At 41.7% G+C, this 16666-nt stretch overlaps 1 protein-coding gene across 4 annotated transcripts in view; it reads left to right on the forward strand.

Annotated features, from left to right (window-relative positions):
• Window positions 1–16666, forward strand: part of RAI14 (retinoic acid induced 14) — a 142303-nt gene that overhangs the window by 99268 nt on the left and 26369 nt on the right. For all 4 annotated transcript variants that reach the window (XM_040495037.1, XM_040495047.1, XM_040495030.1 and 1 more), the window contains 2 exons: window positions 6240–6328; window positions 16398–16462. In XM_040495037.1, coding sequence (XP_040350971.1) covers window positions 6240–6328; window positions 16398–16462 — 154 coding nt within the window. The remainder of the gene's footprint in view (window positions 1–6239; window positions 6329–16397; window positions 16463–16666) is intronic.

Here is a 16666-nt window from a genome sequence, read left to right on the forward strand (position 1 = left end):
CCAGATTCTGCCAATGACTAATCATGTTTTTCCACCTGACCAAACCCAACTTTTCACTGGAGTCTCTTATTAAAAGTTGGCTGTGCTTCTTGTTCACATTCAGAGACTAAATGCTAATGATTCGCTGCTGCCAAATCCTGCTTTGAGGATTATCACTTCCGTCAAAGGTGCCAGAATGTTAGCAGCTCAAGTGTGAGCTTCGGACAAAGCTGGTCTTGGATGGCTTTTTTGTCGTCTGTGGCTGCCTACAACTTTGTTCCCTAGAGTTTCCATTCAGGAGAGATGCACATAGGTTTTATTCTTTCCCTTTCCTTTTTCATTTCTTAAGCAGTGGTGGTTCTAATTTAACCTCTATTAGCCTGTCTTTTCTGAACGTTGAAACAAATCCTTTTATTAAGTAACATGACCTGGACTCTCTGACTTGCCTTGTGTTGGTGAGGCTGTAACAGTTGGTGGTTTTTTTCTTTTTTGGTGGTGGTGGTGGTGGGGCGGGGGGAGGGCGGTATTTACTATGTGCCTCACATTTTGCTAAGTGCTTTTAGGTAGGAGTCGTTTACTCCTCAAAGCCCCTTTTACAGATGTGGAAACCGAGATACCAAGACCTTGCCTGAGATCACATGCCAATAAGTGGCAAAGCACAGATTGAAACCCAGTTAGTCTGAGCCCTTAAATAATTACATGCCTTACCTCCCCAATATCACATTTCCTGTTAAACTTTCTCATCTGATTACATCTATACATGTCCTTCCTCCAAGTTTTAATAAAGCTGTAATGTTAGAAGTTTTAATTTTTCAAAATCATGGCTTTGAGGAATAAGGGCCAGATTTTCTGAAGCTAAAACTAAAATGACGGGTTGTCCAAGCTAAATACACCGCCACCACAGCAACACCGATGCAATTTTCCCATCTTGCCCTTCTGTACAATGGCATTTACTCCACTCCTGATTAAGAGGTTTTTTTCTAGGCACAGGGAGGGGGCAGTGAGAGAAAGAAGACGCACTTTATCTTCCAGCAGCTTTCTCTCCGAGGACGATTAGCAAAATGACACGTCTCTTGTTGGTTGTTGTTCAAGTGTAAGGTAACCAGATCTCTGTGCTACCATTTATGCTAAGGAGATGGGCTGTTGGAGAGTTGCTGACAGTCATGTCATTGTCTGGTTTGTGCCTTATTTCTTCTGCATTTGTACAGCTTGCATAAAAACAAGACAAAGCTAGGGGTATCTGATGGCATGCAACTCTTGATCTTGAAGGTGTGAGTGCAAGCCCCATGTTGGGTGTAGAGATGACTTAAAAATAAATAAATAAGTTAAAAATTAAAAAAAAAAAAGAAAGCTAAATCAGTGCACTGACCATTTTGGTTTTCTTTTATGTGGTTTGGTTTAGCATACTCGGGTTATAGATCCTTTGTCCCAAGTTAGGTAGTAAAGTGATTTTCAGACTAAAATTCTATGGCAATGACACATTAATAGATAAAAAATAGGTTATTGTAAGGAGTTAATCAGAGTGGTCGGTAGATAACAAAATACGTGTCTTGATGGTTATTTTATATTTTCTCTTTCTAAATCTAGCCCACAGACTTTTTTTATAGTGTATTAAAGAGTGGTATATATAGTTAGTAGATATTGATTGTATAGAGTACTGTCCAATATACTATATATACAGAGAGAGTGTAGAATATAGCATGTGCTAGACCTAGATTTTACTAGACCTTCTTTTACTTCCAGTTCACTACCAAGAACCTTGTTATTCCACAGGATGTGCACATAGAAACTTTGGAAGGCTTTCCCAATTTGAGAACACAGTTGTAGCAGGTACTACAACTGTATGTGCTCACATATGCTATGGATAGGGTATTGGTTATTCTTTCAAGACCAAATCCAGTTTAAAATCTGAATTTTAGCATTTCTTTATTGCACTGTGACTTATTCTAGACTGCGTGTGGCTCGCATTTAAGTCCGTTGTTTTTCTGATCCTTTGAGAGGTGTATTCTTGTACCTTTTAAACTAATTCCTACTCTGGCCTAACATTATATCAGAAGCCCCATAACATATTCTGTGTAAGTTAAGTGATTTGGCACATTCTCCTGTCAAAGCATTTTAGCCCAAATGCCCCAAACTCTTAAGTAAAGCTACTCAATTACATGTGAGGTGAAACATTTTTTTAAAAGCCTGAATTTGCCTGTATAAACATTTAATCAAATAATATCCAGAGGAACCTAACAGTTCGTCCTGTGGATGATCACACACAGAATACCCAACATTCAAGGTCCCTGTAGGAAACAGCACCCTCTAACAGGATAATTGATTACCCTCTAAGAAAGGAACTATTTACAAAATCGTGGTCAGATTTAAACCAGCATGGTTGGGAAAGCAGCCCTGGGCCAATACCAGTGGGATCTATTTCAACGTCCTCGTGCCCCCCGCCCCCCAACCTGCAGGGGCCTGGAGAGAGAGCCGTTACGAAAACCCAGGCAGAGCTGCGACTGTAGCTTTAGGAGAACCGGCCCCCAGAGCTGTGAACTTCATGGAGGAAGTAGAGGAGGGCCGTGACTGCCAGTGTGTGGCCTGGCAGGGAGAGAGTAGAGGGGATAATGCCCCGAACTCTTTCTTCTCATCTTCCTGTCTCTTGTAAGTGCCTCCCATTCGTTGAACCCAACTAGAAGCCAAAGGATGAGGCAGCCCATTGGATGCAGTCCATAAGAGATCTGCTTCCTGGGCCACTGACCCAGGGGATAAAGGTGGAGGGCAAATCGGGAGGGGCAAACAGATGATGCACAGCATTAGTAATTATTCCCTGCGAGCAAACTTACATGTCATGTTTCTTGGCTTTCCTCTCGTTTCCTGGAAGTGCCTACCCAGAATAATGATACATAGTGGAGCTCCTTGTCTGTCTGGAAAAATGAATTAGAAACTTCGGGCTAAAATGGTCAGCCCTTCCTTTTTCTGCTTTTCATGCTTTTATCTCCTTTCTTTGAGAAACATCTTGAAATCGTGATATATTTAATTGAATCACATCAATTAAGAATGATTTTACTAGCTCAAAACATGAGATTATGCAGTGTAAAATTACAAGCATGAATATCTTCTATAAGCAGCTATCTATATAAGCAGCCATTTCTAGTTATTTGTACTTTGTTGATTTTATTTATAAGAGTGGTGAGTGCTGAAAGTTTAGGTGAAATATATGAGGATAAAATTATGAATTGTGAAAAGACTCTTATTATTCTGTTTTCTCCGTAGGACACAATATTCTGCAGGAGAATTAGTTGGAGAGTTCCTAGAATAGAAGGGAGAAAAATCACCCCCTGATCTAAACTGTAATGAGAGAGACAGGGTGAAACAAAGCCACACACACACACACACACACACACACACACACACACACACACAATTTATTAAAGCATATGCAGTGACACCATCATTAACTGGATCCCTCAATAAAATGTGTTACAGCCATCAATCATGTGTTGATTTGGGTTAATATAAGGGCTTTTGTTTTAAAAAACAGAAATGTCCAAAAAAGTTTCTATCCTAGGATTGCATTTTGAACCCACCTGCCTAACACGTCACTTCTCCTGCCTTGTTACAATTATTAACCTTCCAAATAATGATCCTGAAACCCTACAGCTCCCAAGTCATCCAGAGAATAGCATGTTGCATTCATTAGATTCCACCTATCAATGTACAGTAGTAGCTTGCAGTAATGCATCCTTGTCACATGTGTCTGCAATTTCAACCCCTGATAACTATAGTGTGCAATCCAGAGAAACTCCGAGAAGCCTCAGAGTAGAAAAAATATAAAAAACACAGGCAGTGGGAGGTGGGAGGTTATAACTAGAAGGGACACGTGGAGAGCTTTCTGAGGTACCAACAGGAGATGCGAGGAGAGCTTTTGGGTCTCTGGCCAGGTTCTGTTTCCTTGTATGAAAATAAAATGGGCATGTTCCATTTATGAAAATTTAACAGCCCATACAATTGTGAAGTTTTCTTTTCATATGTTATACTTCAATCGAAAGTTATATAATCTACACATGTGTATGTTTGTGTGTGTGTGTGTGTGTGTGTGTGTGTGTGTGTGTGTGCGTGCATGCATGCATTAATTACTTATCCCTGTACTTTTATCTTAAACATAGGATATGGCTGTCTTCTTGTTCAGATAGTTTTGATTTAGTTCTTCCCTGGTCATCGTTGATGGCAGAGTAGACATCTTAGAAGCAGACACACAAACATTTAGAAAAGAAGATAAATATTAATGAATATTAGGTCTTAATAACCTGGGGCGTTTAGATTAATAGCTTGAAAGCAGAGATCGATAATTGAGGCTCTTAGTGGTGACTTCATGTCTTCAAGGGCAATTAAATTATGTGACATACACTGTTCCTAATGCTGAAAAAGTTTTAGAGACATTCCAACAAGATCAGTTAAAATAAACCATTCACAGCTTAAAGGCGAAGTTTACATAATGTAAATTCAGTGTGCCCAACAATGCTGAGAGCAGAGCTACGGTACTGCCTTTTAGGGAGGTTCTTTCGGTCCTTGTTGAGTTGTATTTAATCAGGAATTCCATTTAAACAAGTTACCACATTCCCAAGTCACTCCACATGATCCAGGTTTGACTGTAATGTGAAAACACCTACAAAGTGATTTGGCTGTAAGGAAACATTACACGTAAATTGCTGCACAGGGGCAGAAGTAGTTGGTGTGATTAGAGCCAATTAAGCTAAAATAATAGAATGTTGTCAGAGCTGGAGGAAACATCAGATATCATCTGACTCAATCCTCGTACTTTACAGTGAAGGAAATGTAGGTTCAGAGAGGTTAAATTGACTTACTAAAGGTACGCGGGTAAAGTATGGCTGATTTGCAATCAAAACTGAAGTGTCCACATTTGCTGATCTGTCCACATTCACTGAGCCTCATCCTTCAGAGAAGAGGCGTGTGGTCAAGATGACTTGGGTGTTAATTGTGTAGCTCTTGGATTTGCTATTTGGGTGTGACCCTGGGCCCCAGTTATAGGTTCTTTCCTGTGAAAAAATACAACCTGGTTGTTCACTGACAGGTAAGATGCTGCATGGCAAGTAAGCTGAGAAAGTAACTCCCCAAAACAGAACTGGGGCAGGAGAAGAAATGGAAGGCTCATTAACCTCTCTCCATAGGAAGGAGCCCTTCCCAAGGTTCTTGGCCTTCTCAGCCTCTGGGCCTGAATGCCCAGTGGAATTATGCTTTGCTTCTGCCTGTAGAAGTACCCTTCACCCTTGGGATCTGCAAAGGATGATTGGTATGGCATTTGGATGTTGTCCCTTCATTTAATGGCAAGTCTATACATGCCGAGCATGGTTGTTACACCCAAGTGTCATTGAATACCGGAGCCTAATTGTGGGCTTTCCTTCATGTTGTTTGCACCTGCCTGGGCATAGACACCTGCCATATAGTGGAGATAGTGATAGGACTCATCTCAAAGGCTGTTATAAGATTGAAAAGAGACGATGTATGCAAGTGGGTAGTAAGATGGTTGGCACACATTAGCCACTAACAAAAGTTGTGTCCAACTGCTGTTATTCAGCTACAGCACAACAATGGATTTGACATTAATGTTGTCCAAGAACTTTGGCCATTGTTTGACTCAGACAAGTGTCTCTTTATGTAGAGTATTACTTGAAAATAATGGCTTTGCTGAAAGCACTAGACAACAGAAAAAAAGTTGAAAAATTACTTACTATTTAGGAATTGAATCTAGTTTGAGCTCTCTTGTTTCTTAAAGAGACAAATAAATAATGTAGTTGAATCTTTTTTTATTATTATTTTAGAGACAGCACAAAGGGGGAGAGAGAGAGAGAGACAGACCCTCAAGCAGGCTCCATGCTCAGCACAGAGCCCAATGCAAAGGCTTAGTCCCATGACCCAGGGATCATGACCAGAGCCAAAACCAAGAATCGGACTCTCAACCAACTGAGCCACCCAGGCACCCCATAAAGACCCCAAGCCTGGTCTTTAGGTTGGAAAACCTAAGATCTAGGTCCTGCTCTATTACTTAATAAAAAGTGTCAATGAGCGAATTATCAGACCACTTTGAGCCTCAGTTTCTTCATCTTTAAAATGAGATTGATAATAATACCTACTCCCTAGGTGGTTGTGGAGCTCAGGTGAGAGAAAATGTACATGAGGAGGCAAAACAAAACATTGTTGGAGATGAACTCCAAAGAGTGGAAATCTTAAGGCAATTGTGTTTACCTCTTTTCCAGCTTTCATCTTGCTGCTACAAAAGGGCATGTGGAATGCCTCAGGGTCATGGTTACACATGGCGTGGATGTGACTGCCCAAGATACTGCCGGTACGTGGTCTTTATCTCTTAAGTGAACAGGCCAGCACAAGAGTAGGTATCACAAAGATGAGACATATTCATTGTGGGGAATTTCCGATCTACAGACACGCCGAAAGAAGAACATAGAATCACCTGTAATGACTAGGTTCTGACATGGTTTCATCATTTGTGCCAAGTATTTTCCTCTTATATGTGCTCAACTAGAAACTGTATGCTTCTTATCCTCCATTTTAAAATATTATTTTTAAGGTTACATGTATGGACCAAGCAGTATTTTTGTTTTTATGCATCATAGCTTGAGATGATAAATGCGGTGAATTGTGGTGGTGTTTTTTTTTAATGTTTATTTTAGAGAGAGCACACACGTGAGTTGGGAGAGGAGCAGAGACAGAGAGGGAGAGAGAGCATCCCAAGCAGGCTCTGCACTAATAGCTAATAGCGCAGAGCCTGATGCGGGGCTCATCCTGACAAACTCATGAGATCATGACCCAAGCCAAAATCAAGAGTCAGATGCTTAACCAACTGATCCACCCAGACGCCCCAATGCAACAAGGTGTTCAGGAGCTCATTTTGTTAGCTAACTGAGATGTGCTGTGTGAGAGAAGCTGTGATCCTCGTCTGGACCAGCTGCCCGTGGTTCTCACCCCTTACTGTGCTTTAGTGCATCTGAGTCACCTAGGAACTGGGGAAAGGTAAGGCTGGGAGAGAAAAAAGAAGAAAGAAAAGAATAAAGAGCACACACACACACACACACACACACACACACACAACCCACACACATATATACCCATGCTCTATCCTCTGAGATTCAGATTCCATTGTCTGAAGGTTGCCAGCGACCGGTATTTTTATTAAGTAATTCTAATGTGAAGCCAGTGTTGATAAATGATGAACAAAGCAAATGGAGAGAAAGTGTAGTCCTATCTTTTGTGAACATTGTTCTACAGGAAGGAGCCCACAGGATCTCCAGCCCAGGGTTCTGCCCCTGCCAGTCATACCAAAGGATCAAAGCAACTACTGATGGCTTTTCATTTCTCTGTTGTACTTAAAAATCTATGCCTTCTAACAGGGTTTTGTTAGTTTTTACTGGAATATGAAATCAGTCTATTTTCATAGTCTTTGTCTAGGCCACGCATTAATTCATAATGGATCCCTTTTATTCCCTCCAGTACCCTGGCCACCTGAGAGTAGTCTTGGAGGGGGGAGGTCAGTCAGGTATTGTGAGAGTGCTCTTATTACTCAAAATATGGTTGGAACACTTTGTTTCAGAATTATTTTCAAAAAATCTGTGGCATTATGATTACTATTGTTTTTTTTTAATCTCAGTGTTAGGGGAATTTTATCCTTTGACAATAGATTTGTTTTTTTAGGACAGGCCAAAAGCCACTTGAAGTCAAGTCAGGTAAATGAGGTATCAAACTGGTGAGACCATTTTTGTCAAAAATAGGGAGTGATTAAAGTAACGGAATGATTTTCCTGAGCAGTACCACAGAAAGTTCCCAAAAAAATACTGTGAGAAATGGCAAAACCAGTGGAAGAATGAATGGTTTCCTTAAGTGACTATCTTAAAGGAAATACTAATTTATGTTGCACTAGTTAAAGTGATCTTTAATTCCAAAATCTAGTTATTTTGTTTCTTTATTGTTTTGTTTAATTTTTAAAAAATATTTATATTTGAGAGAGAAGCACGAGTTGGGGAGGGGTAGAGAGAGACACAGACAGAATCTGAGCTGTCACCTCAGAGCCCGATGCATGGCTCAAACTGACAAACCGTTAGATCGTGACCTGAGCTGAAGTCAGATGCTTAACTGACTGAGCCACCCAGGCGCCCCTGTTTGTTTATTGTTATTACCTTAAAAGTCATGCCACACACACACAAGGGCAGTACGATTAGGTAAAGTACCCTTGATGAGAAATATGTTTTCTTCAGTAGATGGGGTTTCCTCTCTAAGAAAATCCTAATCTAAAGGAATTAGTTTAAAGTAAATAAATTGGAGCTATAATACAGATTCGTTTCATGGTATTTGATGTTAAGAAATAGATCAGCCAGGAGTGTCATTATTTCTAGCGTAACCAAATATCTCTTCCCCTCTATGTTTTTGTCATAGGGAAAAATATGTTTCTCTAATGCTTGTCGTAGAAAATTAGGGAAACACAGAAAACTACAAAGAAGTTAACCGGTGCCTCTACTCCTAACAAGAGAAGTTTTACTCTTTTGCTATATTTCCTTCCAAATTTTTCCTGGCACATTTTTACATAGTTGAGATCACATTATATAATAAACTCTACATGCTTGTCTTTTTGTTTTTTTTTTTTAAGTCCACCAGTATCATTTCTAACACTTAAAGCTCTTAAGATTTTTGTGCCATATGACACATTGGGGAGAGTCTGTGTTTCCTACCAGAGCCCTAACTCCTGACACCAGAGCCTGGTAAAGTGTCGGGCCTTGAGGCCCGGACACCCCAGTGTGGTGCCAACTTGCTAGCCGACTGAGACGAGGAGGGGACACTGCAAATTACTCCAGCCTGCTTCTCTGTGCCTGGCAGTGGGAACTGCCACAGTCCATCCTTTTTTTTTTTTTTTTTTAATGTTTATTTTTGAGAGAGAGAGAGAGACAAGGAGTGTGAGCAGGGAGGGGCAGAGAGAGAGGGAGACAGAATCCAAAGCAGGCTCCAGGCTCTGAGCTGTCAGCACAGAGCCCGACGCGGGGGTCGAACCCACGAGCTGTGAGATGATGACCTGAGCCGCAGTCGGATACCCAACTGACTAAGCCACCCAGGCACCCCCATCTGTTCTTTTTTAATGTTTATTTACTTTTGAGAGAGAGAGTGTAGCGGGGGAAGGGCAGAGAGAGGAGGACAGAGGATCTGAAGTGGGCTCCATGCTCAGCAGAGAGCCGATGTGGGGTTTGAACTCCTGAACCACAAGATCATGACCTGAAGTCGGCCACTCACCCGACTGAACCACCCAGGCACCCCTCCATTTAAAATATATATATGTATGTATATATATAAATTGGTGGACTCCATGGCACCTTATGGGCCCAGAACATTGTCCAAACGTACGATGAGTTGAAAATGTCTCAGAGCCACCAGTCACTTCCCTCCCCGCTAACATTTTCGGCAATGAGGGTACACTGTGGTCTCTGGACTGATTGTTTTCCTTGTGTCTGAATGAGGCGCCAACTTCTCCTGATTTCTTAAAAGCGTGCAAAGAGAATGTAGGAACGAAGGAAGAGGCTTCAAGGAAAATGTGCATGGAAGTGTTGATTGTGTTATCTAGACCAGTGCTTCTCAGACTCTTTCCCATCATAACAAACAAGGTAAATGTGATGGCTTTTACTGCCGGTGTTTCTGTCCTTGTTGCTACATCACCTGCCTCTCAAGAAAGCAGAGCAGAATCCATCAGTCACCATGCCTCACCTTAATGTGATCATCATTAGTCCAAAACATTTTTTCTGGTGGTTAAGGGATGAATTAAATGGCTCAGCTCTTAGAGGTGTTGTCTTTTCAGTAAACCTACTTAGATATTGACACGTTGTTACTGAGGAACGGTCCTCTTCAAAAACCACTGACAACTGGTACAGAAATCTGTGACCATAAATCATACTACCCTGGAGAATTTTCAGAAAAACAAAAACAAAGCCTGCTTTCAAAATATACACTGACCCTTTTTATTAGTTGTATCCACCAAGCATATAGGATGGTCAAATCGGTATAATTTCCCACTTTTTAAACTGGGACTAGATTTAAGTTATAAAAGCAGAGCGTTTTTAGCATCTATTTTTTAACAACTATCTTTCCCTATGAAATATTTGAAAGTCTGACCAGAGAATTTTTATGGCTGCTTTACAAGCAACTTATGAGCAAAGCACTGTCAGAGGATAGGGCCTTGGTATAGTTTCTTTTTTTTTTTTTTTTTTAATTTTTTTTTTCAACGTTTTTAATTTTTTTTTTTATTTTTGGGACAGAGAGAGACAGAGCATGAACGGGGGAGGGGCAGAGAGAGAGGGAGACACAGCATCGGAAACAGGCTCCAGGCTCCGAGCCATCAGCCCAGAGCCCGACGCGGGGCTCGAACTCACGGAGCGCGAGATCGTGACCTGGCTGAAGTCGGACGCTTAACCGACTGCGCCACCCAGGCGCCCCCCGGTATAGTTTCAATACGACAACAATCACATCATTTTCGATGGTCTTTGAGGCTTCCACAAGACGGTCAGTGTGGGCATCTCTACACCCAGGGCACAGTGAGAGCTCGCTGCGTTTGGCTCCTCGATTATCATGATTATTGCTACTTTACCCACATCACCTTATCACCTTTATTATCTTTTACACATGAGGCTTTTGAAAAGGCTTCACATCTTTATTTATTATTTTTTAATTTTTCTTAATGTTTACTTTTGAGAGAGAGACAGAATACGAGCGGGGGAGGGGCAGAGGGAGGGAGGCACAGAAACTGAAGCAGGCTCCAGGCTCTGAGCTGTCAGCACAGCCCAGTGCGGGGCTTGAACCCACGAACTGTGAGATCATGACCTGAGCTGAAGTCCAGGCCTTAACCGACTGAGCCACCCAGACACCCCTATTATTATTATTATTATTATTATTATTATTATTATTATTATCTTATTTATTTTTTTTTACAATCACCAAGCCAACAGCTCTCGTTGTACAAATCAGAAGAAGAAAGCCCAAAGACTGGTAGAAACTCATAACAGGTTTTTGGTTTTGGGGGTTTTCCCCCTTCCTTAATCACCTGTTTGCCAGGCAATACCAGTATATAGTGGTCACATGGGAAAGTTGGCTTCTAAGCTCACTGTGTCATCTCTGAACTGGACCTACGTTATTTGTCTAACATCCTTTCATTGTTGTGTTTGCTCTTGTTCCTCACCGATGTAAGAATTGGCATTTCTGGCTGCTTTTTTAGAAAACACTCCTCCCAGACAAATAGTAAAATTGACTTCTAGGCTTTTTTTTTTTTTTTTTTTGGAGGGTGGGGAGTGGTGGTGCCTGCATTTAGCACCCTGGAGTATGAGACGGGATTAAACAGAAGCATTAACGGAAGATTGAAGAAGACCAAAGAATCTTCTGTTTTTACCAATATGCTTCTACGAAGCATTGGCTTTCACACACCCTTGATTAGTGAGTGTATACATTTGATGCAATGTGACAGGATACCATAATAAGAGTGGCTTCAACAAATAGAATTTTCTGTCAGTTGAAAGTCCCACATTGGTATGGCAGCTCGGCTCCACACCGTGAGGGATTCAGACTCCGCCATCCAGGGTGTTGTGGTCCTAATAGCCCAAGATGGCTTCCCTGGGATCTGCATCTCAGCAGCAGCCAGGGGCAGGGCAAGTATGGCCCACGAGTGACACACACTCAGACCTCACAGCACAGAGCGGGATCTGTGGCCACCCTGAGCCTTACGGGAAGCTGGGAATTCTGGGCAGCAATTTGTCCTGTTAAAAATGCTGAAGGTTTTGCTGTAGAAGCAAGTAGAAACAGAGATTGGAGGAGAATGTGCACTTTGTATTTCACACCCATTTTTTAAACTTTCTCTCATCCCTTTGCACACTTAACCTTCCTAATACAACATCTTTTATCATAGAAGAGGGACTTAGGAGAGCGAGAACTGAGGTATGGCAACATCGTAATGCATAGTCCTCAGAACGGAATGCTTGAGAACCCTGACTTTTCTCTCTGGGGTTTCCAAGGACTGCTTTAGTTTTTGTTTGGATTTCAAGGTGGACTTCCATTCCATGATGCCCCCCTAATCCCACTCGAATTTGATGCCATGCAAAGATATGAAAGGTAATATTCATCTTAAAACTCAGACACTTTGACAGTGGGTCATTTAAACTGTAAATTATAGCCAATAAAACGTATTTCCTATTTTCATTTGGGATAAAGAAAAACAAAACGATCGTATGAGTTTCGCACTTGCTGTTGACTCGTGTATAGGCAGTAAGAAGGGTCAGCCATCTGCAATGATCAGCATAACGTGGGTGTGAAAATATTTCAGGTGATATACACACATGCAAAAAAAGCCTTTGGGGCGCCTGGGTGGCGCAGTCGGTTAAGCGTCCGACTTCAGCCAGGTCACGATCTCGCGGTCCGTGAGTTCGAGCCCCGCGTCGGGCTCTGGGCTGATGGCTCAGAGCCTGGAGCCTGTTTCCGATTCTGTGTCTCCCTCTCTCTCTGCCCCTCCCCCGTTCATGCTCTGTCTCTCTCTGTCCCAAAAATAAATAAACTTTGAAAAAAAAATTAAAAAAAAAAAAAGCCTTTTAATTCCTTAAAGAACACTATACACATATATACTGGGGAGACTAAGGGTAATTCCATAACTATTTAGTAGTTACAGTAGTGGTTACTAATACGTCTTTCATTCTTGGGTCTTCTCCTGGGGTTATAACAAGGTAAACAGACTTGTGCCTCAGTGATGAAAATTTGATGAAAAGAAAATGAGGATTACTAAGGATAATGGTGTTTAAATATGTTTAAAATTGTAAATAAGAACCAAATTATACTTCTATTGTTTAAATATAGTCAGCATTCTGAAACTCTGATTTCTAAGAAAATGTTTTAAATCTTATGTAGTTGAATATTATTTAATTCTCTTTATTTTTCTAAATGTCTTTATATTTTGATCTAAAACTGCAATTTTTCAGACTTCACCTTTTGGTATTTATTAGCCCTGTATGTGTCTTCTGACTTGTTTCATATACTTGAAGAGTACATCTGTAATTCCTCTATTAAATTAGCTAATTCTTCTCCATTTTCTCCAGTGATCTTAAAGAATTGAATAAATGGTTATTGTCTGAGGTAGTTTGGGGGAAAGTGTTCCATGGCTAGAATGTCTGGGCATCCTTTTTATTTTTTATTTTTATTTTTTTAAAGTAACCTCAAGTAAGGCTTGAACTCATGATGCCAAGATCAAGAGTCACATGCTCTACTGACTGAGCCAGCCAGGCACCCCTGAGCCATCCTTTTTAGACTCCCTTTCTTTTTTTTTTTTTTAAAGCTTTTTTTAATGTTGTTTTTTTTTTTTTATAGTTTATTTATTTATTTTGAGCGACAGAGAGCACACGCATGCAAACTTGAGTAGGAGAGGGTCAGAGACAGAATCCCAAGCAGGCTCCCCACAGTCAGCCACGAGGGGCTCTAACTCATGAACCATGAGATCATGACCTGAGCCGACCTCAGATGCCTAACTGACTGAGCCACCCAGGTGCCCCTAGACTCCCTTTCAACAATAGGTTTCTTACACTACCTGTTATAGCCCACAACCCTTGACATAAATAACACTGGTCTTTTTACTCACAGGCAAAGTTCTGCTGGAATGCACTTGAATTAGGGTTGCCATGTTATTTGAATTGTTTCCTGATATTTCAGACAGATCCATAGCTGAATGGGGGCCAGACTTATGCACTGTCTCATTACACTGAGATTCTGCCACTAATGTATTCTCTCCAGAAAATTTTTGCTTTTGGAAAGAGAATTTTGTGTTAACATTAACAGTAAGAGACATCTCACTTCGGTGTAATGTCCAGGGCATGACACATTATTTGGGTTTTGAGAATGTTTTAATTGAAAATACTGTTGTGCTCCTGGTTCAGGAAAACATAGCTCAGGGCCAGGGAATAAAAGAATTGTGTTTCTTTAGAAACACGGCACTTACTTCCAGGTATGAGTAGAACACTTGGAATGAAATGAAACCCTATTGTTTATTTTCTGCTGGGTTGTTTAAATCTCCCTACCATCTCGTCTTTGGAGAATTGTGTCTTTTTCCAATGGGTGCTCTTTACGTAGAACAGCTTTTGTCCACAGCAGAGACAAAAAGCTAATGCACTGTATACACGACATAAACAGTCTTCTACTTACAATCAGGATGGCTTCCAAAAGTTCATCTGCAAGGCATTTGTTTAAAACTGAAAACGTGTTTGTCCTTAGAAACACTGGTACAGATGATGCTTGGGGGCCGGGCTAGCGCACCAAAGCCTATTTAATGCATCCTGTAACCGAACTGATACTATTATGCATTATACATCCTGGAAAGAGGAGGGTCTCAGGAAGTTAAAGGAGGAAGGAGAAGAGAAGGTATTTGTCTTCCTACTTCCAAGGGCCTTAGTTCCGACCTTCCTCATCCTCATCCGTTTGGGAGGGGTTCCTGCCTCTGTGTTCTGCTTCACCTAAACAACCCCCCCCCATGCATACCCTTAAAATCCTTCAGTGCAGCTGATCTCAGAAAAGAAGGAATCTGATCTTTTGACCTTACACATGCTTTTGTGCAGCTTACTGTGATCCTAAAATCCTCTAATTTTTAAATATGGTATTTCCTAGCTGTATGATTCTCTGGTAATTAAAGGTTCCCAGTCCATGTTACAGATTGAAGACTATTTGAAAAAGGAGAAATGATATTTGGAGACTGGACCACCATATGAAAGAAATTGTTTCTGTAAGCCAGTGGTTCTCAACTGGGGTGATTTTGCCCCCAGGGGATATTTGGCAATGTCTGGAGACATTTCTGATCATCACAAATGGACATGTAAAGGGTAGAGGCCAGAGGTACAGCTTAATAACCTAAAATGCATAGGACAACCCCCCTTCCCTCAACATACACACATAGACACACACACTCATGGCTTAAAATGTCAATAGCAGCGAGACTGAAACCATGCTTGAAGCATGTCCCAAAGTACGGGTTGTTTACAGGTATGACATTCGGCACATCTCGGCCGAGAAGTTTGGGAAATGGAGGATTTAAGAGTTTACCATGTGCTCTGGGTTGGCTGGCAGGGGCAGCTTTGGTCCTCTGCCCCTAAACCTCCTCCCCAGACCTTTGAAATGAGCATACCCTCTAATTGAAATTAACAAGTGTGTAGTAAGAGCCTATGATGCATCATCAGTGCTGGACTAGGGACACAGCAGGGAATGAGACAGAACTTCCTGTCCTCAGTGAGTTCATATTCTAGTGGGGAAAGAAAAACGAGCTCCATAAATTGTGTGTGTGTGTGTGTGTGTGTGTGTGTGTGTGTGTGTGTGTGTGTATTGTGTAGAGTGGGGTGGGGTGGAAAGGAGTGTGGGAAGGTGCTCAGTGCTATGAAGAGCAGGAATGAAGCAGGGATTGAAGATTAAAAGGGCGGCGGAGGAATGGGAATTTTAAAAGGGGAGGTCAGGGCAGACCTCCTTCACAAGGCACTCTTTCAGTTGCCTCTGAGGTGAGAGAGCAAGCTGTGTGGTGATCCTGGAGGAAGAGAATCCAGGCTAAGCGCAGGGTCCAGCGAGGTGGTGAGGGGCCTCAGATGGGAGCCTTCTGGGCTGGTAGCCATACCTTCTGCCCAGAAGCTGCCCCCAAGCCCCTCTTCCTTAGAAATTCTCTAGGCCCGTTAGGCTGTGGAGAGAGTTGGGTACAGCACTAGGATTTCCTAAAGCTCACTGCTGAAACATCAGAGTGCTTTATGTTAGGGTCATATGCTCTGAAGGGAACGTAAAGAAATGCGACTTTAGTAGTGTATTATTGTTTTTACCACTCTTTTCCTTCTTCCACATAAGGACTTTGAATATCTGAAAACTCCAGGTAGTTTCCATGCAGGGGCTGGAGGACATTTGGAGGAGAGGGAAATGAAAAGCCAAAACTAGGGATTTAAGTGATGGGTGTTTAAGATGTTCTCAGCTGGTGTACAGGTGGCCTTTCCTGGGTTCCTGGGCCTGTGGTAGTCGTAGCCTGGTGTGGCTGGGGTGGATGCAGGACGTTTGGCATGCATGGGGACCGCTGAAAGCAGAACCGAGCTGTGTATCATGAGTCACCTGCCAGCTTTTAGCTCAGAGTTTAATAGCACCCCAAGAGAAGGGCACTTGGAGTAGACCCTGAATATTATGCAGTGGGCAGGACGCTCTGTGTCCTCTGCTCGTTTGTCACACTGAACTTTACAGATAAGAAGCTGAGACCTTACCAAGAGTAACAATTCCGCCTTTGTTGGAGAACAGTTTATTTCCTCATAGTTGTCTTTGTCACAGAGATAAGAAAGGGATTTAAAATGTGTGGCCTCTTTTTCCAAGATTTTTTTTAATCCATTTAGGACACAGTGCCTTGCACCTCGCAGCCAAGAACAGCCACCACGAATGCATCAGGAAGCTCCTTCAGGTAAAATGGAACAACTTAAAATTATAAATTTTTAAAATTATGTCATCTTTTAAATTTAAGAATAACTGTATCTGTGAAAGAATAACACACACACACACACACACACACACACACACACACACTCCCTTAAATACCATCCCAGAACCTGGGTTTCCTAAGAAGCATCACAATTTAAATGACAGCCAAGGAAAAGATTATTTCCAT

This window comes from Herpailurus yagouaroundi, unplaced genomic scaffold (genome assembly GCF_014898765.1).
Source record: "Herpailurus yagouaroundi ecotype Mexico unplaced genomic scaffold, PumYag 29, whole genome shotgun sequence".
Lineage (NCBI taxonomy): Eukaryota > Metazoa > Chordata > Mammalia > Carnivora > Felidae > Herpailurus > Herpailurus yagouaroundi.